At 40.6% G+C, this 25,095-nt stretch overlaps 1 protein-coding gene across 1 annotated transcript in view; it reads right to left on the bottom strand.

The window, feature by feature from the left end:
- Window positions 1–25,095, bottom strand: part of NCKIPSD (NCK interacting protein with SH3 domain) — a 65,181-nt gene that overhangs the window by 23,304 nt on the left and 16,782 nt on the right. The window contains exons 3-5 of the mRNA XM_039345588.1: window positions 24,821–24,908; window positions 19,706–20,304; window positions 5,316–5,486 (exon numbers count right to left, since the gene is read on the bottom strand). Coding sequence (XP_039201522.1) covers window positions 5,316–5,486; window positions 19,706–20,304; window positions 24,821–24,908 — 858 coding nt within the window. The remainder of the gene's footprint in view (window positions 1–5,315; window positions 5,487–19,705; window positions 20,305–24,820; window positions 24,909–25,095) is intronic.

The following is a 25,095-nucleotide window of genomic DNA, read 5'->3' on the forward strand; positions in this document are numbered from 1 at the left end:
TGAAGATGGCAAAAATCGGAAGGCTTTCGGAATTCGACGTCTCACATCCAGAGCGGTGGGAGTCCTACGTATCCAGAATGGAGAACTACTTCAAGGCAAACCAAGTGAGGGGAGATAGCTTGAAGGCCGCCACCCTGCTTTGCGTTTGCGGCCAAGACGCCTTCGAAATCGCAGAAAATCTTGCAGCACCTGTTCCAGTAGAGTCTGTAAGCTACGCAGACCTGAAGAAGCTGCTGAAAGAGCACTTACACCCCAAGGTGTCCGTTATCTCATGGCGCCACACCTTCGAGCAGAGGGATCAACGGTCCGGTGAAACAGCCAAGGAATACATCGCCGCGCTACGGAAGGCCGCCAAGCCCTGCGAGTTCAAGGACCTCGAGGAACGACTGAGGGACCGATTCGTGTGCGGGCTAAGGCATCGAGAGCTACAACAGAGACTTTTTGCCAAGGAAGAATTATCCTTCCAAGACGCCTTAAGGGAAGTCACCGCAGAAGAAGCAGCAGGCGGCGCCATCAAAAACATGCGGCCGATCAGAAACAGTGCAGAGGGTGCGTCCGTGCACCAGGAAGACGTCCGACGAAACTCCGAGGAGGATCCGGACGAGGAAGTCGACCGTCTACACCCCGCGAAGGAAGAGAACCAGAAGGGAAGCTCTTCGGCTCTGCTCAAGTGCATCGGCTGTGGAGGTCGCCACAGGAGAACCGACTGCAAGTTCCGCTCCGCTACCTGTCGGGCATGCGGCAAACAAGGGCACATTGCAGCTGTGTGTCTGGGCCGACGAAAGGCACAACCCCAAGAAGAACGCCTGAAGGGTACCAGATTCCCCAGCCAGAATAGGGTAGGTTTTTGCGCTTCGCGAAGAAGCATCTGTAGAACAGGCACACACAAGCCCATGAAGAAAAAGCTGTCACTCAACGTGAAGCTACAAGGGGTTCCATTATCTATGGAACTAGACACAGGGTCTGCCCTGTCCATCATTTCATTGCATACATTTAGGAAGATTTGTTCCAGAAGTGGGTCTAAGGCCAAGTTAAGGCCTTCTGATATTGTATTAACAGATTTTCAGAACTCAAGAGTGTGTGTTAAGGGGGAGGCCACCCTTAACGTGCAATACAAGAGTTTTGAAGGTCCACTAGACTTATTAGTAGTAGGGGGTGAACGAACGAGTCTCATAGGACTCGATTGGTTTGAGGCCCTGGGGATACACGTCACAGGACTCAACAGCTTACAAACACTCGACCTACAGGAAGTCTGCAAAGAATTTGCAGATGTTTTCAGCCCCCAGCTGGGCACATTCAAAGGACCACCTGTGTCCTTAAAGCTAGACCCCACTGTCACTCCCATTAGGATTAAAGCAAGAAGGGTCCCTTTTGCTTTAAAAAGTAAGATTGACACTGAACTAGACAAACTAATCCAACAGGGAATCCTAGAACCTGTTGATTCCAGCCCGTGGGAGACCCCCATTGTCACGCCTCTAAAGGCAAATGGGGACATTCGCATTTGTGCTGATTACAAATGCACACTCAATAAGGCATTGCAGCAACATGCCTATCCTGTTCCTGTGGTCAGTCACATCCTGGCCTCTCTCAAGGGGGGGCGTGTTTTTGCAAAGCTTGACCTAGCTCAAGCATATCAACAGCTGCCTGTTGATGATGATGCTGCCATAGCTCAGACCATTGTGACCCACAGGGGAGCCTTTAAAGTAAAAAGGCTACAGTTTGGAGTAAATGTCGCTCCTGGGATTTTCCAAAGCGTAATGGAAAACACACTACGAGGTATACCAGGGGTCTGCCCCTACTTTGACGATGTCTTGATTGCAGGAGACTCCACACACATTCTAGCTGAAAGACTTAGGGCTGTCCTGTTAAGATTCAGGGAATCAGGCCTCAAGCTCAGAAAAGACAAATGCAAGATCGGGGTGCCTTCTACTGAATTTCTGGGATTCAAAATTGATGCTGCTGGGATTCATCCTGCTGAATCCAAACTAACTGCTATTTTACAAGCACCCAGGCCAAAGTCTAAGGCCGAACTTCAGGCCTTCCTAGGCCTCCTGAATTTCTACAATTCTTTTCTTCCACATAAAGCTAGTGTAGCTGAGCCTCTTCACAGGCTACTAGACAAACAAGCTGTGTGGCTGTGGTCACAAGCACATGAGGCTTGCTTTAAAGAAGTCAAGGCCTTGCTCACTTCTAACAGTGTTCTTGCACATTTCAACGAGTCTCTTCCTGTGTGCATCGCTTGTGATGCATCCCCCTACGGGGTTGGAGCTGTCCTGAGTCACCTCAGGTCTGATGGAACTCAGGTTCCTATTGCATACTACTCCAGAACACTGTCTTCTGCCGAGCGCAACTACGCTCAGATAGACAGGGAGGCTCTGGCTGTTGTTGCTGGAATTAAAAAATTCCACGATTTTCTATATGGCAGGCATTTCACGGTCTTCACTGACCATAAGCCTCTGCTGGGACTGTTTACCACACGTAAGCAGACTCCCCACATCATTTCCCCTAGAATGCTTAGGTGGTCTATTTTCTTGTCTGCATATGATTTTTCATTACTCCACAAGCCTGGGAAAGAAATGGGCCATGCTGATGGCCTCAGTAGGTTGCCTCTGCCAGTAGTAGAAGCTGACCCCGCGCCAGCTGTCAACATTCTATCAATCCAAGCCTTGCCCGAGCTCCCTCTTAGTGCCAGGGATGTTACCGCTGAAACGGTACAGATCACACACTTTCACGTGTCCGCTCCTGGGTCCTGTCCGGGTGGCCTGAGCACTGCCCTAGTCCTGAGTTTCAGAGTTTCTGGTCCAAAAGGAACGAACTGTCCCTTTCTCAGGGTTGTCTGCTTTGGGGAAACAGAGTTGTCATTCCCACCTCAATGAGGACTAGGGTCTTAGAATCCCTCCACGAGGGTCATCCTGGCATTGTTCGTATGAAGGCTCTTGCACGAAGCCACTTGTGGTGGCCTGCTTTAGATAAAGATATTGAGGCTAAGGTGCACGCATGCCACCTCTGCCAACGATCTCGCCCAGAGATGCCCCAAGCTCCTGTGCATAGATGGGAGGAAACACAGTCCCCATGGTCTAGGGTGCACATTGACTACGCTGGGCCCTTTCAGGGCCAGTTCTTCTTGGTCCTTGTTGACAGCCATTCAAAATGGCTTGAGGTTGTGCCTGTCTCATCCACCACCACTGCAAAGACTATTCAGGTACTGAGGGGGATTTTTGCTGCACACGGGCTGCCAGATGTCATCGTGTCCGACAACGGCCCTCAATTCACCTCCTCCGAATTCCAAGCTTTCTTACAGGCAAACCTGATTCGTCATGCCACGTCTGCGCCTTTTCACCCGTCCACCAACGGTATGGCGGAACGCATGGTGCGCATCGCAAAGGACGCCTTGAAGAGACTCACCTACGGGGACTGGCATCACAGGTTGGCTGACTTTCTCCTTTCTTATCGCACCACACCGTCCACTTCTACAGGGAGAAGTCCAGCTGAACTTCGTTGGGGGCGCCAACTTACTACTAGACTTGACCGGTTGCATCCGGACAGACTGCCTTCATCTACCTCACATCCTAGGGCACCTAGACAACTACTTGTGGGTGCCCCGGTTTGGGCTCGCAATTACGGGCCTGGTCATACATGGGTCCCCGCTTCTGTGTCCAGGATCACAGGTCCTCTCTCCTACGAGGTTGCCCTGGACAACGGTCGTGTCCTACGTCGGCACATCGACCAACTTCGCTCTAGGCGAGACTTTTCTGCTGAGACTCCTGGGTCTTTTCCAGGGGGGGAGGGGGACCCTTTGGAGCAAAGGGAAGGGCAAGAGTTACTGCCCATCTCCACTGAGGGAGCCACAAACGGCCCATCCCAGGGTTCCGCGAGAGCTCCGAACAAGAATTCCATGAGCTTACCTAACTACCAGGCATCCACGCCTACTCCAGCCAGGGAGTCACCCCGGGGGCATACTCACGTTCCACACACGTCACACAGCACTCCAGTCACGGAGGATACCCGGGGGCATCCCAACAAATCATTCCCCGCAAGAGAGCTGGCACACAATCCCCAAAGTTGGCCTGACCTTACCCCAAATCCTACAGGGGGTCAAACATACACAGAGCTAGTCGAGGAACCAAGTCCCGACTACAACAACCCTAGCACAAATCAGGGAACACCTGAGTTTTGGGAAAGTACAGAAACCCACACGAGCCCGAGCACAGAATGGGGTTCAGGGAATGGACAGCCTCCTGACAGGTCTTGGACTGACCTAGGAGGTTCTACAGAGACGCCCAGCAGTGGCTATCACTTCAAGGGGCCTGAGGGTCTACAGCTAGGTAGGTCAACCAGGTCACAAAGCAACAGAAGCCCTGGCCTGACGAGCCCGGTGGGCAAGCAAGCAGGCCAGGCATCGGGGCACAGTCCTTGGAAGACACCAGGGCACAATAGAGAGAACAGGCTCACGCCTCCCTCCAGTCAGGGGACTTATGCCAGTAACCCACAGCTAAGAAGGTCACAGAGAGCAAAGAAATCTCCTAAGTACCTAGAAGACTACATAACATTGCTGGCAAGGCAAAGGCCAGTAAACAGTGGGAGCACTGGGGAGCAAAATGTCATATAAAATAAATGTTGTATGTTGGTAGTAGTTTTAGCCCGGGGGAAAGGGGTGTTATGTCCCGAGCCTTTGCAAACGGCTCGGGCGTTTGCAGGCAGTCCCGGGCAGGTGCAAAGCTGCCCGGGACCAGACAGGCTGTCGCCAGCGCCGTGCGCATGCGCGGGTGCTGGCGCGGGAAAAGTAACCCATTTACCCGGGAGTTGCCTATATAAGAGGCTGCGAGGCGTTTGGGCGAGACTGAAGCCATCTTCCTGTAAGCTGAACGCTGAATAAAAGAAACTGAGAACTCCAGCTGCTTCTCGTGTCTGTTTTCCCGCCAAGGACGCAACAGTTATTATTCACTTAGAGAGGGTTAAAAGTTATCTAATGAGCTTGACAATTACTGGAACATTTATTTATGACTACACCTGAGATGAGTTAGCCCAAGAGGCACCAACATAATATTTAAGATCTCATCTAACTTGACTGTAGCGTTAGGAATGTTATTATTATCTTAGCTAGAAGGTAACATTTACTGTTCCATTTGAGAATTTTAATTTTAATTTTTTGGCACCAAAAAATTTCAACTTCTCTTGACCCCAAGGGACTCTATTTTAGGATCTGCCCATCCAGCCATCAAGTTATCTTATCACTCACTTTCCATTTGTAATAATCAAAGTGCTGAGCAAATAAACTTTATAAAGAGCCTGTCTCTTCCAAAGCAAAAAATTACCAGAATCTGAAGCAGTTCCTCCAAGTAACAGCAAATGACATTTTCATCTTCATAGAGGGCCCAACTCCGCTGTTGGGCATCATCTTTGTGCCGGGCCAGATCTGTAAATATCACCTTCAGTCTCTCTTCATCATGGCAAATTTGACCAGAAGGCAAACCTGAACAGAGATCCTGCAAGAATAAGAAATAATGCACCATCTTAACAGGAAGCATTACTGCAGATGCTCCTTTCAAATAGTTGCTAATATCTGACATATGTTCAATACTGTCTAGCAATAAGGTGCATTTTTTTTAATGGAAGCAAATTTCTTTTGGACAATATATAGTTTTCTAGACTTACAGGTTTTCTGAAATACTTAGGCAAATGCTGAAAAGGACAAAGCCTACTGTCTGATAACTTTATATGGAAATCCTAAATTTGCCTCTTTGAAATATGGTCCTTTGTTGTCACAAACAACAGCTTATGAATTTCTATCCCTGCAGTACAGGTAGTCCTCGAGTTATCACCATTTGTTCAGTGATTGTTTAAAGTTACAATGGCACTTGATTTAAAACTGGTCCTTGAAGTTCTAGCCTTTACAACACCTCCCTCCTCCCCCCCCCCTTTGCTTACTCGCAGCCAACAGCACCCTCCTTTCCTGGGGCCTCCGTGTACTCATATGCACGTACCTCAAACCGTCTTTTCTTGGCCACAGCATGCCCTTTTTCCCAGCTTCACATAAATGCACCCCACTTCTCTTTCCCTGGCCTCCCTGAGCTTGCATTCGTGCACCCTGCACTCTCTTTCTCCAGCCTTCCTGTTCACATGCTTCTAAAACAATTATCTATGATATAGGGTAGGATATAGGTTACTCTGTGAGAATTGAGAGAATAGACTGCTGGACCTGAAGGCTCAGGGGTCCAATCCAGCAGGGCACTGCTTTCTTAGTCTTAATCACCAGGAGAGCTTAATGTATCTTTCAACAGAAGTTCGCTAGCTCCTTAAACAAAGGAAGGTATTTTTTTTTAAAGAATATCGGAATCGTCTGAATTATTATTCCCTAGAAATTCAGCAAAATAATAATAATTATATAATTATGAATTCAACAGATCGCAAATTCCTTCTGAACTGCATGTGATTCCTAGAGCTAGAGAAGAAAAAAAAAGACAATTCTCTACCACAGGGCACAGTTGGTAGCATCAATTGTGCCACTGAGAAGCTTTTGCTATACTCGTTACCTCTGAGAGAAAAAGATAGAGGCAGACTACTCAGGTGACCTTGAGGATACAGATAAAGCTCCAAGTGGGCTCAATGACTCTCTAAAAGAATGCAATTGACCAGCTGTCTGCAAGGAATATAAATCCTTCCATTCCCCCACCATCCAGTCAGAGCTGAAGAAGCTTCTTGGATGAGAAGCAAAATGTCTTCAAAGAAAAACAAGAAAGTCCAGTTGCCTCTTGAAAAAGCACCTTTGGGACAACCATGACCTGGATGAATGTGACTCTCCAAAGACATTCAGGCTTTTAGAAAAGAACCAAACAGATACATACACAATATTTCTGATTAAACGTCTAGGGAATTAAAGATTTTGTACTTTTAATTTTAAGATGCAATTACAACCACTACCCTGATTAGTCTTGCTAGTAGTTTACCAACCTACAGAAACTTTGTAATGAGGGAAACCTGTGACTTTTCCATCTGCAACAACTCTTAGGTTTAGCACCCTCAAAAATAGGGAAAACCAAGAAAAATGATCCTAACAATTAACTAAGTCTTCCCTCGTATTAGCTCTAGTTTTTTTTTTCATTTGTATGACATCACTGAAGTTAATTTAGAAGATCTTGCAAAATAGTCTTCAAGCAATTTGCTTGCACTGATGCTCCTCATTTAGTGACTTCTTTGCTTAGCAACCATTCAGTTATCACAGTAATGAAAAAGTAACCTTATGACCAATTCTCAGATTCCCATCCTTCACAGGTTTGTAAAACAAAGGAAAGCTGAAGCACAGTCGCAGTCTGCTCTGTTTAACAACTGAATTGTCAGTCACAATTGTGGTTGTTAAATTGTCAGGTGCGAAAATTCAAGTCCACCCGTGAAGGTTCAATTAAACTGATTTATTGCTAAAGCCTGTAGACAGGAATCTCCTCATTTAATGATAAACACCTGGTTAGAGTTAGATAAGGGACAACGACACTCAAGAGGGGTTGGACTTAATTCGCTTGTGGCTATGTAAGGATTCTAGGCTGATCCCTCTTTTCATTCCATCCTCAGGTTCTGCCATTCTTTCTCCTACATAAACAAATATTATCTGTACTATAATCAGTGTTCTGCTTTGGAGTTTCTTCATATGAAAGTTATTACTGTATTAGAGAAGCAATTATCTTATGCTGTTATTTGGCATTATATATCATATAGCAGCTATTATCTTTTTCTCCTTATGTTTGGTTTTCAATAAGTGTAATATTTGGAGGTGTGTTTCGCATTCCAATTAATTCACCTTGCAAAAATACTTTGCATTTGCCTTCTGAGAACACTTATGATCAACTATTTTTTTTCTGGAATTACCTGTAGATGGATGATATTTCAGGCAGAACCAACTCAAGATGGAAAAAAATAAATTTCAAATATATTACCTGCTTTACAAACATCTCCCTCCCTCTCTCTCTCTCTCTCTCCCTCACTTTCATAATTTTTTACTTATTTATATCCCACTTTTATTATTTCTACAAATAGGGGACGAACATATCCAACCATATTCCTTCTGCAATTTTTTTGGTTTACAAAGTTTCCAAATATCTTCTTTTCATTTTAAAAAAATCTGCAAATATGTTAATTTAGAACACAGGAGATCAGAACCACATCTTGCGCTGTAAAAAGCTGTGCCAAATCCACTTGGATTACTGTATGATGATGATGGCTGCTATTATCAGGTATTGCCTTTCTGCACAATATAACAATCAAAGAAGTTGATCTTTTTTATCATCACTCACAGGTATCCCTGGAGGCTGAATGAGGTTAATATCACTTACAGAACACCACAAGAAGTATCATTTATAGTAGTATCCTGAAAATAAAAATGCCTATTCTATTCAGAACCCTGGGAAACAGAAGGCAAACAGGTTCAACAATTAGTTATTACGCATAAAAGCACTTTCCTTGAAGATATGTACAACCAGGGTAGTGCAAATATCGGCATAGAATATCTTTTTGCACAGTAATTCCTGTAAGATAGATGGCAATTCAAAAACCTTAAAACTGATAGGGTTCTGCACCAACAGCCATATTTATAACATGATTAATCAAATGAATTCACAACTACAGAAGAAGTGTAAACCCATTATTAATTTCTTGAAAATAGGTCACCCTGAAAACTTTTTTTTCCCAAGTTTGGGTACTTCCTGTTTTCCCATAAAACTTGAAACACTAGACTGACTTTTCTCAGCTTGCACAAAGTAACAACAACAACAACAACATTAATAATAATAATAGAACTTGGAGGTCTTCTAGTCTAACCCCCTGCTGAGGCAGGAAACCCTATAAGATAGTGCCTGAAAATCTAACTAGAAAAAGATGCAAATATTTTGCTGGGTTTGGGGTTTTTTTAGGTTTAAAGATAATAAGACTCCTTTCTTCTATCACTCTAGTCCAGGGGTCCCCAATTCCTGGTCTGTGGACTGGCGCCGGGCTATGGCATGCCAGAAACTGGGCCGCACAAACAAGCACAGCCCCATCCACAGGATGCAGGCAGCATGCAAAACCATGCACCCTCCAGTCTGCGGAAAAACCTCTCTCCACAGAATTGGTCCCTGGGGCCCAAAAGGTTGGGGGCCGCTGCTCTAGATGTTTTAATATACAAAATAAACAAGACACTGTTATCTCTATATTTTCTTCCATTTCTCCTCCATTTGTTAGGGAAGAGACATTATACTCAAGATGCTGAACTGTAGCACTGGCATTACTTACGGTAAGATAATAATTTTACTTCTTGATGACAAATAATACTTCCTGTTTGGGAGGGAGGGGGAAGAAAGTGCTCTGCTTGCCACCTTGAGTTCCTGATAGAAGTCTGGGATTAAAAACAAATAAACAGCTATCTAGTAGGCGCTTTAACCCTGTCCTTATAAAAATATGATCTTTTAGCAGAAAAAGCAACACATTTTTGCGGTTTTCCATGAATATCTTGGAAACTATCACCCAAAGAATGAACCCTGTACTCTAATAAAGAACAAGTCACAGGTTATAGTAGATGGGCAGAAGATTTTATCTCTGACTGACTTGTAGTCAGTCCTGCTAGCCTTTTGGCCTCTCTTTTTTGAGAGTCAGAATAATAAAGGTGAGTTTGGCTTCTGGTGACTTCATGGAAATATCCTTGAAAATAATGTAGAGATTGTCACCTTCTGAAGTGTTTCCCAATCTCACACACAGATCTGGGATTTCCTGGCAGTCTGCCATTCAAATATTAACAAAGTTCAAGCCAGCTTAGTTTTCAGGCTTCTATTAACATTACAGTATTCTGATAGCAGCAATGGAAGGAGCCAGCCCATTATCCTAAATTATATTGCTGGAATGAAAAAAACCCCTAACCCTTGGTATTCAATATAACCAATTTAGGGATGCCTTGATAATAGTTCTTGCACAGCAAGGCAGTGAGTTCCATTTAATTCCAATTCTCAGATAATTGCTTGGCTTATAATTTTTTTCTAAAAAATCACAATTTTCTGCCAATTGTCACACTGTACTTTGAATAATGAATTCCAAAACACAAGATACAGTATTCAGCAGGCTTGAAATCAGCCTACTTTTGATTTATTAAAAAAAAACCTGCTGCTTTCAATAATCATATCAGCTTGTTTCCTTTTAACATTCCCTTCCTCCTTTGCTATTAATTCCAAGTATTAAATGAAGCCTGATGTATAAATAAAAACATATGCCAAATACTTGGGGTTTGTCAAAACCTTTATTTTGACAATCAACATTCATGCTTGCTGAAAGAGACTTAAATGGAATTTTACACCATGAAGATTCAATCTGATAGCATTTAAAGTATCCATATTCATTTTTTAACCTAGGATGATGCTTTATTTATACATTCATCTGCACAAAACACTTACACATAGCTAAGGAATGATGGCCAGATGTTAGTTTTACAAACTGCCATGTAGCAATTTTTCAGCCAAAGCAATTTACCATATTTTTAAATAACAGTTGATCACTGACATATTTGCTACAGGAATAGAATTTATTTCTCCATCTCCATCAATTTATATGCATTAGGAAAAATGAATGATAAGCTAACTGCAAGATTCATTGTGAAGGACTGCTAGATAAGTCCGCTTCTCAATTTCTTCAGATGTTTGTTCCAAAAAGAATGATTATTTGGGCACTGCCACCAGGAATAATAATGTGCCAATTTGTTTATAACCCTACTAATAATATCACAACAAGTTTTGATTTCATATAAAGTAAGTTTTGTGGAAGAGGGTGCTCAGGATTATCTTCATGGCCATTTTTGATTATTTGCTGTGACAGGTTTTCAAAATAATTGTGTGCCATATGAAATACATTTGATTCAGTTCCAAATCATTGTCCCAGACTTGTTTTTGTTTTAAAGATTTTCAGGAGCACTCTTAATAGAAGAATTTTATTTATTACTAGACAGATTCTTTTGCTTTAAGCTTTATATGTAAACAGCTTACCCCAAGATCTGGAGGGCTCTTCCTCCAGGCAATAGGCCAGTAAGAGAATTGAGAGATGCCCACCTATATTTGGAGTAGTACTCATAAAGCACATTGGAAATGGTTGGGTTGTGGGTTTTTTTCTTTTTTGCATTTTGGTATTTTTGTATGTTGGTATTATGAGTTTATGCTAAGGTTATGTTATATGATGGGTCAGTCATACAAATCTTTAATTTAATATTTAACTTACATCCTGCTACAATCTAAGCAGATGCCCAGTGATCTACATCATATGACAAAGTAGCAGCAATCAAAAGTACAGAAACTTCTAATCAAAGACAAAAACTGTTATCTCAGGATTTCCAGTCTCGCATCATAGCGATGCAGCAGAGGGATCGTGGAGCTCCACACTTTATGGTTGTTTTCGCCCTACCAGGGGACCCTAAAATGGGTCTAAAGTCTCCCCGGAGAGGCGATGAAGAAACCCCCTCGCTGATCGCAGATTGACAGTGGTCGATCCATTTAATCTAGGAGAAGCCCTCCAATCCAACAGAAAAAAGTCTAGCCACACCTCAGTGACTAGCCCAAGCTACCAGCAGCTGAAGGCCAAAAGCACTAACCAGAACAACTGTGAACAGCATGTTTCGAACTGGGTGAGAATATTGAACTTCTCTCTCCTATTTTGTAACTGATTTCCTGGAAAAGATCCCCAAGAAGCAAAAAATCCTCCAAAAGTGAGAAGGGAAGGGATCATATCCCCCACCCTTCCACAGACAGAAGTGGTAAATTAAAGTTTATGGGGGACAGAAATATATTGAAATGAAGTTAATAATACTACAGTCTGGACAAATCTGAAAATTATGAAAACTGCATTAACAGAGGGATAGAATCAAGATCACATGAAGTATTAATACCACTTTACAATGCCTTGGTAAGGGCACACTTGGAATACTGCATCCAGTTTTGGTCACCACGATGTAAAAAAGATGCTGAGACTCTAGAAAGAGTACAGAGAAGAGCAAAAAAAAAAAAATGATTAGGGGACTGGAGGCTAAAACATATGAGGAACGGTTGCTGGAATTGGGTATGTCTAGTTTAATGAAGCGAAGGACGAGGGGGGACATGATAGCAGTGTTCCAATATCTCAGGGGCTGCCACAAAGAAGAGAGAGTCAAGCTATTCTCCAAAGCACCTGAGGGCAGGACAAGAAGCTACGGATGGAAACTAATCAAGGAGAGAAGCAACCTAGAACTAAGGAGACACTTCCTGACAGTTAGAACAATTAACCAATGGAACAACCTGTCTCCAGAAGCGATGAATGCTCCAACACTGGAAGTTTTTAAGAAGAGACTGGACAGCCATTTGTCCAAAATGGTGTAGGGTTTCCTGCCTGAGCAGGGGGTTGGACTCGATGACCTTCAAGGTCCCTTCCAACTTTATTATTATTTTAATTATAATTATAATTATAATAATTATTATTGATGAAATTATAAGAAAATAATTCTTTGTCTTAAAAGTTGGAAAATGAATAACTACTGACATCTAGTGGAGGAATAGACTATAAAACTACAGCAGCATTGATTCAGAAATTGGCAAGATGCGCAGAAATAGAGAAAAATTTGTTTCTTTGAACCTCAGTGACTTTTAACTAAATAAATAACAGCTGCACAGGAGAAAGAAAATACACTGGGCTATCTACTACAGAGTGAGAACTACATTTGTTTTAAAAACTGCTCTGGGATTATAAATAATGAGCTGTTATTTCTAAGCTCAAGAATTGTTTGCAGAGAAAGAAAAACTGACTTTGGGCTAATCTTCTAGGGGGGATTTACTGGAAAGCGCTTAGGTAGCTAAACATTCTGGATTGCAGTTTTGACTGGTTGATAACTGGAAGATCTCTGAGCAGAAGAACTGTTATAAAACAGTGCTTTCAATTGTGCTTTGATAATTGGAAACACATTGGATTACAAAAACCATATATAAAGATAAGAACTATATAAGATTTGAATCTTAAGATTGGCTGGTTTGACAAAGCTAATTATGGAGATTGTGGTACCAGTGAAAGACTACCTGGAGGGGGTAGACAAAATGGATGTTGTATACTTAACTAAAAGTGACAGGAAACTACATTGTACATTCCCTTCTGAAGGCCCCAGCCTGGAACATAGGGGATCTGCAGGAGCAATATAAGGCAAATACTTTCCAGGAGGAAATGTATGTAATGCTGCGACAGATTCAAATGACAATTGTTTCAAACCATGGTGAGATTAAAAACAACTTTGATGACATAAATGATCACATCTCCAACCTAAACTTACAATTAAAAAAACTCTCAGAAAATTATGATAAAGAATGAATAAACAAATCAGATAATAGAACATAAACCAAAGGAAAGTGACCCAAATGGGGAAGCTACAGATGAAGAGAACCACAGCTTAATACAAACAAAAGAAAATCTACAAGATTTTGCCACAACAATGAAAACAGAAAAGATATTCTATCTTTCAGGACTTCAAAACAAACTTAAAAATAAGACAGAAGATCTAACAAAATTATAGAGCTGCCAGGAGAATCATTAGAATTTGGAAGACAAAAAATGTACATTCTACTTAACTTGTCTTACCTATTCCCAACAATATTCACAAAAATACAGGAAAAATCCTCTGGCAAGCGGAACATACTGACACAGAAAACTATATGGCAAAAGAAGAAGGCTAGAGTTAGATGCAAGAGACTCGATTCGACTTACCAGATGGAGTACTATATGATTAAACACTTGTTTGAATATGTTAAAAGAATAGATAAATTTTGAATATAAAGGGGCTCTAAAGTTAGAGGGATAAGATATATAACTAGTATAATACTTTTTATAATATATGAGATGTAAAAATATTGGGATAGTGTATGTGAATGAAAAGTTTGGATATTTAAAGGTAATTAATTTTGAGAAAATTATGACTGATAAGAACAGCATGGATATTGAGGGGAAATTAAGCTTAAATACAAATCTTGAAAATAGGACACATAGTGACTTAATAAGATTACTTTTACAAATACAGTTGAAACATAAGCCGATCAGAAAAGATGTTATATGTGGATGTTATTGTTATTTATATAAACACAAGAAAATGTTCATATCCAACCTTGTGTGTATCGAAAGTATTAAAAATTATATTCGCTTAATGTTGACAAAGGACAATACTATTGGAAGAAGAGAAGATCAAAGAAATATATCATTAACTAATATATTGATTATGGAATTATAGACATTAATTATTATTGATTGTTTTTAAATATATGAACCCAGACAACATGCTGTTTCAGCCTCTGGACCTTTCCCCAAATGGGGCATGACCATCATTCTTCACATATTTTTTAGCTTTTCAAGACATCCCATGGTATTTAATATGAGAACCTGGTATTGTGTTTGCAGATATTCTTCCAACTTTAAATTAAATAAATATGTATCATTTTTAAACCCTTTTAAGTCATAAAAATGAAAGAGTCAGTTGTGGACTCACATAGAAGATTATATAATTGGAATGTTTTAATTTCTCACCACGAGTTAGCTTCCTTTGATGACATTTCTAGGAAAAAATATAGTATCTTTCTTTGCCACTTTTATATTGCTGGAATTCTTGGGAAACAGAATACATATGTCAGAACAGGAAAAACATAAAATATGGTTTGAAGATGTTTCACCTCTATATGAAGCCCAAGAGATTATAAAATCCAATATTCTCCAAGAGTATGGCAGAAAATACAATCTTACACATCCCTGCAAGTAATTTTAGGAATCTAACAAAGGATATTTGAAAACTATCTGTCAGCAGAAATATTTAAAAAGTGGGAAACTAGGATATTTTAGAAGAAACATGTTAGGCTTTTAAAACCAACCTTAAATCTTTTATTAATATGTATAAACCTTAAGTGGTCATCAAACATTCAGCATCAAAATTAATTAATGTACGGCATTGATGATGATTATTTAGAGGGAATTAAAGATGAATTTGAATATAATAACTGCATTTATAATTAATTAATACAATAAAACCTGGAATAACATTATAAGTAGTTCGTTGCTTTGCTAGTTTTGGGATGACTATTCTTATTCAAATCTATTTCTTGTTATCCCTCATCCATCAGTTTTCTAAAACAAACCCACTCAGAAACAGTCTTAAACAATATCATTCTACTAGAACTGGTGGGACCAATCAATAGATAAAGTAATAGAAAATGAAAAGCTTAATTGCTCTGGGACTTTAGACTTCAAATAAACACACTCCTGCCACATAATACTTAACAACTGTCTATAAGAAAGACAAAAAAGTCTGGACAGTGGATTGGAGAAGATAACAAAATACAATCTGCAAATAGAAATAGAACAACTGTGGCAAAAGAAAGCAAAGGTAGTACCGATAGTAATAGGTAGATTGCCTTGTGTGCAATCTCAAAACAATTGGAATACCACTTGAACATTACCATTGACAAATTTACCATCAGTCAATTACAAAAGGCAGCTTTACTGGGAACAGTTTACATTCTGTGATGATACCTCTAACATCACCAAACAGCCACCTCTGCCTAACCCAGGTGCTTGGGAAGTACTCAATAGGTGGACAAAAATGCCAAATCCAGTCTGAACATCTGGCTGACTGTGCTACAAACTATAAGAAGAAGTAAAACCAAGATCTGTCTTGAGCAATTTTGGGTACGCTTTTCTTCATTTGGAGGGGAAAACAATATGCTGGAAACAATCCATCTTATTTCTCTCCCCCCCCCCAAATATGATTATTTAGGGAAAGTTCTCTCTCTTTTTTTTTCAGTACTAACAGATGGAATGCTTCTTCCATTGTGCCAAGCTGGCTGTATTCCTGCAGAAGTTGTTCTACATGTTTTTCTCAGTCTTCTTCCTCATTACTCCAGAAGGCTAAGGAGCATTTTAAACATAAGCATCTTTTTACAACTCTTTAGAAAGGCACATACAACAACTGGAGATACTTCCAACAAGAGGAATTAAGAATGGGCAGTATATGATTTCCTTCTTTCTCCCTCTCTGCTGACATCCACATCACTAACGTGTATGATTAAAGCAAGAAAAGGTGTCTTCATCTCAGACCAACCTCAAGCCTGTAGCACAGCTTAACAGTGCCAAGACAGATAGACAGACACTTAATTCAATTTACTGAGCTTCTCTCTAGAATCATTTCTTTGAAAATTCTATGCAAACAGGATGGAGTAATTACAGGATGCTTCTCTTCTACCTCTGGAATTATAACTATTACTGAATAGCAGACACGTTACAGAACAATGCTGCAAATGCTTGCAGAAAGCAGCAGAATTTGAAAAAATGAGACCCTCCTTGCCTGCCACCATCTTGTTATGTTACTATGCTTTCTTGATTTTCATGCATTTTTACCATCTTTGGGACTAGCAATCGAAATTTTCCCCAGATTTATTGGACAATAATCACTCTTGGTTCATTGCAAACCTTCATCAATGAGTTACAAGCACATACAGCTTTTCTCCTTTGTTGAGCCTCAAAGTACCTGCAGTTCAATTGGGTATCAGTGACTGCTAATCCCAAAGGTGTATTGCTTTTGCTTCAAATGTGAAAGCCCTGACAATCACTCTTATTTAGAGTGGCAATCTATAATAGGTATTTCCTAACATGTTATTTGTTCAGTTCCAGGCCTGTTTGTTTTCCTTCCATGCAGGCAGCAATGCTCAGAAGTATTCTAACAGGAATATTTCATAAGAACAGAATAGTGCATAAGCTGCATTATTATGACTGTGCATTCAGCTCCACCCAGACCTCATAGATTTAAATGTTGCATAGAAATAGAACATTAAAGACTTTCTCAAAGGAGAGTTTTGATGCAACTTCTGTATAATTTATTCCCCAGCTGAAATAATTGCAAATGTATTCCAAATTTTAAAGGAAAGGATAGCAAAGTCTACTGAGCTTAAGTCAAGTCTCGGCTCTGCCTTCCATGCCAATCTGGATAGCAACCAAGTTTTCTAAGACGAAGAAGGCAAAAGGACTGTTGGGATTACATAGAGGAACAATGACCAAACTTAGAAAAGAGGAAAGAGGAGGCAAAATAATATGAAATTGGAGAAGTGAACATTTCAAACTCTATTCAAACATTCAATAAATACTAGTATCTGCAGATACATTTCCATCTTACCTCCAGATATATGTTAGATACAGTACACACCAAATGCTAAGCATTGCATGCAGCTGTAAAAGGTACAACGTAAAAGGGCATTTATTACATGAGGGATGGATGCAGGTCTAGCATGTTTAGCTGATTGATGGGAGATGCCTTCTTATGTGTCTGCCATATTTCTGTATTAATATGAAATGTGTGGGGTGGTAGCCATGGATGACACTCATGGCTACCACCCCAAGAATTTATTTCATGTGTTATTAGGCCTTCAGCCCCTTGTCATGATGTGGAATGCCATTCTCCTTACATCAGCCACTTGGACTAAAATGTTACTGTAAAAATTAATGAAGGAGATAAATAGAAGCCCAAAACACTGGGGAAAATTGGTGCGCTGGAATTTTGTTCCTATATTCTTGTCATACATCAGAACTGAGTATCTTGGCTAGCTCGTCTCTGAACTATCTTGGGTAGCTCGTCTTCATCCCTGCCACATTTAAGGTGATGTATGTAAATTAGAGAAGTAAAGTAATAATTCCACTAGGGAATGTGTGCTAGGTACCCTAGCAGACAACACACAGCATTAGAGATTGGAATGTATTTTGTCCCCCTTTATCTTTCTAATGCATGCACAGAACCACCAGGCAAATCTTGAGCAATTCATCCTTCAAAAGAGCACACTGGGAATAAGTCTGTAGTAATGGATTTTAAAATTGATTTAGCAAAGTAGCGCTTTGACTTTTAATTTAAAGTAGGAGGACAGAATAAAGGGATACAAGTAATTAAAGAATATAATATGATTCTCTAACATAAGGTGAGAGATTTAGTTCAAAAGAGAGAAAAGCTTTAATCAATGATGATCTCTTATTTCACTTGGAAAAAAGGATTAGAAATATTTTGGCTCCCATTCTGCCCAGGGCAGATTTAACTTACCTGTAAGGAAAAAGTATTCCGGGATGACAATCCACACATTGTATGAATTTGAAAAAACAAAACAAAACAAAACAAAACATAAACCTCTGGCCAATCTCAAAAGTTTGCTTCATTCAAATCTTGTTTCCAGTTTGCTATTTAAAAAATTAGAGGATCTTCCTGACAGTGACCTGCACCAATGGATCTATTGTGATCATACAACACTGCTAAGTCCTGATCAATTATGAGAGATATCTCATAGTATGATAACTACTGTGCTACTATAGGTAACCTATATAGCACCATATACATAATCCAGGATTGAGTCTGGATTAATGTAAAGTACAGCAGTACAAATGAAAACCACAACTAAAGGCATGAAGGCCCTTCCATTTATAATCAGTTTGTCAGATGGGAGGCAGAGTGCTGGCTAAAGAAAGGAGCATCTCCATTTTTGATACAGCCTTGACATATAAAGCTTCACAGAGATTACAGGCACTATATCAGGGGACGCCAACCCCAGGCCGTGGCATGCCAAAAACTGGTCCGTGCAAAGCAAAGCCCCATCCGCGGGATGCAGGCAGTACATGAAACCACACCCCCTCCGGTTTGCAGAAAAACCTCTCTCCACAGAACCGGTCCCTGGTGCTCAAAAGGGGACCTCAAAAGGGGACCTCTGCACTATATAATGTCTTACACTGAACTAACAGCCTCCATAATCCCCTTAAGGCAGTGAAGATCTTATTCTATTATCACTTCCTCCTCCTCTTACTTTTTTCTTCCCAAAACCATCAAGTGACAATCTTTTTCATATCATTTCATATCAGCTGAGGAAAGCAAAACAAAATAGAAACTTTCTCTAGAATATAATGTGGGATTACATAGTAAGGTCGCCCAAATTTTCCTTATGCTAGGAAAATGCCTCTTTTTTTCCTTTAGGATAATTTTGAGCATACGAAGAAAGCAGAAAACAACTTATATCAGGAGCCATATTTTCTAGGTCTACAATGTCATATATTCCAAGGTTTTTCCCCCCCTAAGCAACACATTTGCTTATCTTTCCAAGTTGCAGAGCAATTCCTAAACAATCCAAATTGGCACTGCTTTATTTATTTAATATATTCATTCATTCATTTTCTGTAGCCACCCATCTCAATTAATGATTCTGGGTAGCTTATAATTCAAAAAGAAAAAAAAATACAATTAAAAATACTAAAAACATTCTACAACAATACAAACAGCAAAATCACTAAAGACACTAAGAATATCCAGATTAAATATACATAGGAGCAAGACACTGTGTCAGTTGGCAATACAGCCAGGAAACAGGGCCCTTAACACAGGGGTCCCCAAACCCTGGCCCAGTACTGGGCCGTGGCCCATTTGGAACTGGGCCATGGAAGCAGCAGGCAAGCGCATATATGTGCGCACTTCCATTTGCGCGAGCAGACGAGTGTGCGTGTGCGCAAAGCTCCATTTGTGCAAGTGGTAGGTATGCGTGCCCTCCGCTTGCGTAAATGCAGCTGCATATGCGCTCACTTGCCAACTGTTTGCTTGGAACCATCCCCCACCCCCAGTCCAGAAAGCTGGAAAGGCTGGGGACTGCTGCCTTAATATATATTCTACAGAAGCAAAAAGAAACATGTCTCCTACCTTGCTTTCTACCAGTGAGATGAGAATCTGCTCCATGATGCTATTAAGGGCTGGAACAGAAGTCTGAATGTGCCCAATTACTACCCCTATGGCAACTCTGGAGAGCTCATAGCTGAGATTTGTGTTTCTGCGGATCAACTCAATCAACTCAGCCCCTATTGTCTTTGGCACGGTTGTTACCGAGCCAGGTGATTCTTGCTCCACCTCCTCTACATTGGCTGCCTTCTTCTCTTCCAGGCAAAGAGAATCAATGTTTTCTATCCCTGTAGATATGGCTGGTGTGGTCTTCTCTGCTTCTGAGGTCTTTTCACCACCTGCATCTGAAACCTCCACTTGGGCAGGAGGCTGTGGAGCAGCCCTTTTGGTCTGGGGGGATTTGCTTGCACTCCCATGTTTTCTTTGCACCACAGGACTAATATCTAAGCTGGAGGATGCCATGGTGATGGCACTTCTGCTAGGAACAGGGGGAGGAGTATTGCTGGGGCTGGGTGTAGCAGTAGGGAGACCTGACTCTGTTGAACCCGTATACAAGGTATCCAGGGAAGTTGTGCTTTCGGCAGAGGTGCTAGAAACTGACCCAGAAGGGATTCCAATTGCATCTGAAAGGAAACAATTGACATATCTTAGCAACAAAATCAAAGGAAAAAAGAGTGGTTAAAAAAACACAACTGCAGCAGCAGAGTTCATTAAGAATCTTATTGTGGAAGCTTTCAGAGTAGTTAAACTACTTTTCTTGGTTCCTTTATCTCAAAGCAAAATTGTGTTAACTGTCTCTTGAGTATTCCTGATCGTCAATCTTTTTGTAGCAAGGGAGAAGTCTATCCCACAGAAAGGTGTTTTCATGTTTTTATAGGAAAGTATCCATGCAGGAGTGGAGTTTTTTAGGCAATACTTTTCATTTTATGCATACAGATATTGTTTTTGAATAATGCCTCATTTATTAGACATTAAAAGAGAGAAAAGAGGCCTATTGCTAAAAAATGTGTCTTGATTCTTTATGCAACTGCTTTCATAGAGCAAGGAAGAAAATAGTACACAGCCAAAGGTTCAGAGCCAGAGGTTCACATCTGGCTGAAAGCAATTGACTCCTTTTCCTTATTCATGTGACCTTAAGACTTAAAATCCACATGTCCCCTGACAGCTGCGGCTCAGATGCTGATGACCCATTCACTCCCAGGAGCGAGAAATGATAAATCCAATTCTTCAGCACTCATCAAGTACAAATGAGATTTCTTGTGAATGTAACTGAAACATAAACTCATGCTGACTTGTTGCATTGTTTTAATTACATAGCCCAGTTAGGCAACCAAAGCACTTTCAACAATTTCTGCAGAAAAGTGAACTTTTAGCTACTATTGCTGCAAAGACTAACAACAGAATACATCTGGGAAGAGCTTCATTCAGATCTGGCTGTCAGTCCTCCAAGGTAGAGCAGACAGGAAATACAGCCAGAAAATCTAACTCTACTTTATCATAAAGTTACATCAGGGGTGTCAAACTCGCAATGTCACATGACGTATCATGACTTTTTTGCCATTGTCAGCAATGGGGTGGGTGCGATTTCGCTATGATGCATCCGGCCTGTGGGCCGGCAGTTTGACACCATTGAGTTACATTAACAGAATCTTGCAAGTCTAATCTTCCCTTGGTGTGTCTCTTTGTCCTGTCTCTAAGGTCATTCCTGCTCACTAGTACAAGGAGGGAATGACATTCTCCAGGCTTTCCAGATCCTTTCCCATTATTACTGAGCCAAGATTACCAATACTACACCGAACCCATTCTTCTCTTTCCTTGAGCTCTAAATGTCTACATTTACATGACCAGCATTGTTAAGGAGTGGAATTAATCAGTGAGAACTTTTGCAGTGCATGGACAATGTGCTTAATAAATCAAAAGTTAATGAATTAGACTTCTACCATCTATTTCCTTCAGCCAACTTGAAGAATATAGCTTCCTTATTGTATTTTGCAACAATAAACTGCCATATTTGCCAAGCTCCAAATAAGCAGTGCTTATTTGTGCACACAATCTAAATGCTGAACTGCCTTATTTAAGACTCTGTCTGTGTTTCCTGTGTTTTATTTCTTATCTTCCCATCCCACCAAATATTCCTCTCAGGTAGTCTTTCATAGTTACGAGGGAGATTATTTAAGGCAGAAAAAAAGATACCATTTGTTTATCTGCAGAAGAAAAAACCCCTCTGCAGTCAAATGCCAACAATACTGATTCTAACACTTGATTAATTTTGAAGTCATTCTCATGTTCTCCTGCCTGCAACATGAATGTGCCCCTGTACAATAACTGTTTACATGACATATCCAGAAGCACTGACTGCATCTGATCCTAAACCCAAGGCTGCTTCTATTTAGCTGTACCAACGTTAGTGTTCTCCATCTTCTCCTAATGCATTTTTTTACTGTGAACATGATGCAGGACATCTTGTCAATAAGATGGATAATGATGTGGACAAGGGCTGAGATCTGCTCAGTTTCTATTGTCTACTTCTGGTAAATGCAGGAACATCCTCTGCTCTCCAGTTGTAGACACTCTGTGGCCTTTGTAGCTGGGCTACAGGAAAGACCCAACATCTGACTTCTGTAGAAGAAGCTGTTCAAGAACAACCTTACCAGTCTGTTCTGAAGCATATGCCAGATCTTACAGGTGTCTAATATACACAGATTTAGCAAGCTTTTGAAAAAGCACTCAACTTGTGTTTTTTTTTTTTTAAAAAAGGACTAGAACTCTCAGCATGTACTATTCCTGAGCTTCACAGATCAATTTAAGCTGAAAACAGAAATGGATTCTTCCACCAATGAGTATTCCACTGCTTCTGTCAAAAATGGGTTTCACATGGTAATCTACTATTTTGCTCATCTCTTTCCTGGACTCCTGGTCCACATAATTTTTATTGTTAGTAAGAATGAAAAATTAAATGGAAAATTGGCTACTGAAAATCAGAATACCAGCCTCTAGCATCATCTTTAGTTATCCAAATTGCCCCAGGACCTCTATAGTCCAAAATAAACTCACCAACTTCCCCCCCCCCCAAAAAAAAAACCTAGATATAGATTATGAAGAAGGAAAGATACAGGGAAAGAAGTGGCTGGAAGCATTTTACCTATTGGTAAAAGGATATTTTGTGAGTATTCCTTTACACCAAGGCAACCTTTTTCTATATAGGAATTCTCCACTCCTAGCAGCTGTTTGCAAGAGAGCCAGGCACATGTCCTCAAAACTTAAATGTACTGAACAGTTCCAAATGACTGCCTATACTTATCTAGACCACTCTTATTTGTTGGTGCTTAAAGAATAAAGACAATACTTTCTGCGCTTTAGAAAGCTGCCTTTTTATTTTCCCATCTTTTTTAAAGGGAACAATGGAAATATCTACCTGCAATCTGGTTTTCTGCATGGAAGGACAGGACATAAATAGTATTTATTATGGGACTTTTTTCCTATTTTGTTCGGCCCCAAGATACATTGAACAAAACAGAGGTGGTTTTTCCAGGAATGGATCAAACCATGCATGTTTGGCAGAGATGTCCCAGGGTTGGAGACAGTGGGGGAAAAGGGAAGAGTGGAACTTAAGGGAAAGTTAACAGAAGGAATGCACAGGGAAGACTGGGTGGGTAGAGGGCCTGGATATACAGGTAGTCTGCAACTTATGATCACAATTGAGCCCATTGCTTAGCAGGAGAGTTGATAAATCAATTTTGCCCCGTTTTACAACTTTTCTTGCCACAGTTGTTAAGTCAATCACTGCAGCTGTTAAATTAATAACACGGTTGTTAAGTGAATCTGGTTTCCCTGTTGACTTTGCTTGTCAGAAGGTTGCAAAAAGGTGATCACATGACCTTGGGACATGCAACCATCATGAATACATGCCTATTGCCAAGCATCTGAATTTTGATCACATGATCATGGGGATGCTGTAATGGTCATAAGTGTGAAAAATGGTCATCAGTCACATTTTTCAGTGCTACTAAATGAATGGTAAATCTAAGACTACCTGTATTGTGCTTGAATTGGCTGTGACAAAGGAGAAGTAAGATGAAGAAAAATGCTGGGCATATGACTAAATAGAAGGAGAGAGAGAGAGAGAGAGAGAGAGAGAGAGAGAGAGAGAGAGGCAAGGTCTATCACCTTTGCCTCACTGTCCCTGCAAGATCGGTCTGGACTCTGCCTTGGAGGAAATCCAGAATAATCAAAAGGTTCTGATTTGAGCCCTGATCTGCCTAAAATGGTTTGGCCAAATTTGCAAGCTATTCTGTGCTCCCAATCCTGTACTTTTGATTTTATGCAAGAATATGGATGTTTTTGTATCATCTTTCACCTCAGATGAAATCATACAGGCATCTGCATCAGGTTCCTCATTTGTGGTAGTTCGATACTGTGGGCTTTTCTTCTATTTGCTTTCTCCTAAGTGCCAGAAGGCCACATTAGTTGAAAGTTGGAACAGCGGCAGTTCCTTCTATCATTTATCTTTGAAGAGGAAACAGAAAAATGTGTCTTTAATGACATTTCCTCTCAGATCCTTGCTCCTAGATATGCTGTGACCAATTCTGGATCGTGAAAAAAAATGTCAGGATTGCATTATCAGGTTGTGCATACAAACAGGAATTTCTATTTTCAGGGAAAAAAAAGTTTGGATTTTTCACCTGATGAGCAAATGTACAAAATAAAATGGAAGCTTCAGCCTGACAGCCTGAGTTTACGCGTCTTTATTTAGAAACAAGTTCTACTAAATTCAGGAAAAAAAAGATATGCCTGAGCGCATATTACTGATCAGACTGCAATTTAATTTAATTAGAACAACTGTAATTCCAAAAAACTCCACTCTGCAAGTGTTATTTTGAAATGTTTTAAGAATTGTGAACTTTTCTGCTGGAGTTCAGTAACATCTGAAAGGCCACAGGTGGCCCATCTCTGGTGAAGTTCCATTTCCTGCCAATTCACTAACTCACGACCTAAAAACAAACCCAAGTATTATTTAATGTCTAGCATTTTCTTCTTTGTCCTCCAGAGCACAAGAAGCCACTTACTGCCAAGCCAGTAAAGCTCAGATTTAGCATTCTTTGATCCTCAATATCACCAACTTGCAAGACAATTTCTTACTTTTAATGGGCGCAGTTGTCTGAACATTCTTGCGTTTCTCCGGTGGGGGAGGAATAAGAGGAGTGGTGCGGCAGGGCTGTGCAGAAATCTAGAAGAAAGCATTTTAGAACAATCCATGTCATCAGCAAGCAGAATGGTAGTGTGTCAAAAACATTCCTTTCTAGGCAATAGCAAATTTGTCCTAATAGTGCTCTTTTCATTTCTTAAAGATGCCTCTAGAGCCTCATGCTGGCTCAGGAATTCTGGGAGTTGAAGTCAACAAGTCATAAAAGAGC

This window comes from Crotalus tigris, unplaced genomic scaffold, assembly GCF_016545835.1.
Source record: "Crotalus tigris isolate CLP2741 ecotype Arizona unplaced genomic scaffold, ASM1654583v1 scf7180000017964.494433, whole genome shotgun sequence".
Taxonomy (NCBI): domain Eukaryota; kingdom Metazoa; phylum Chordata; class Lepidosauria; order Squamata; family Viperidae; genus Crotalus; species Crotalus tigris.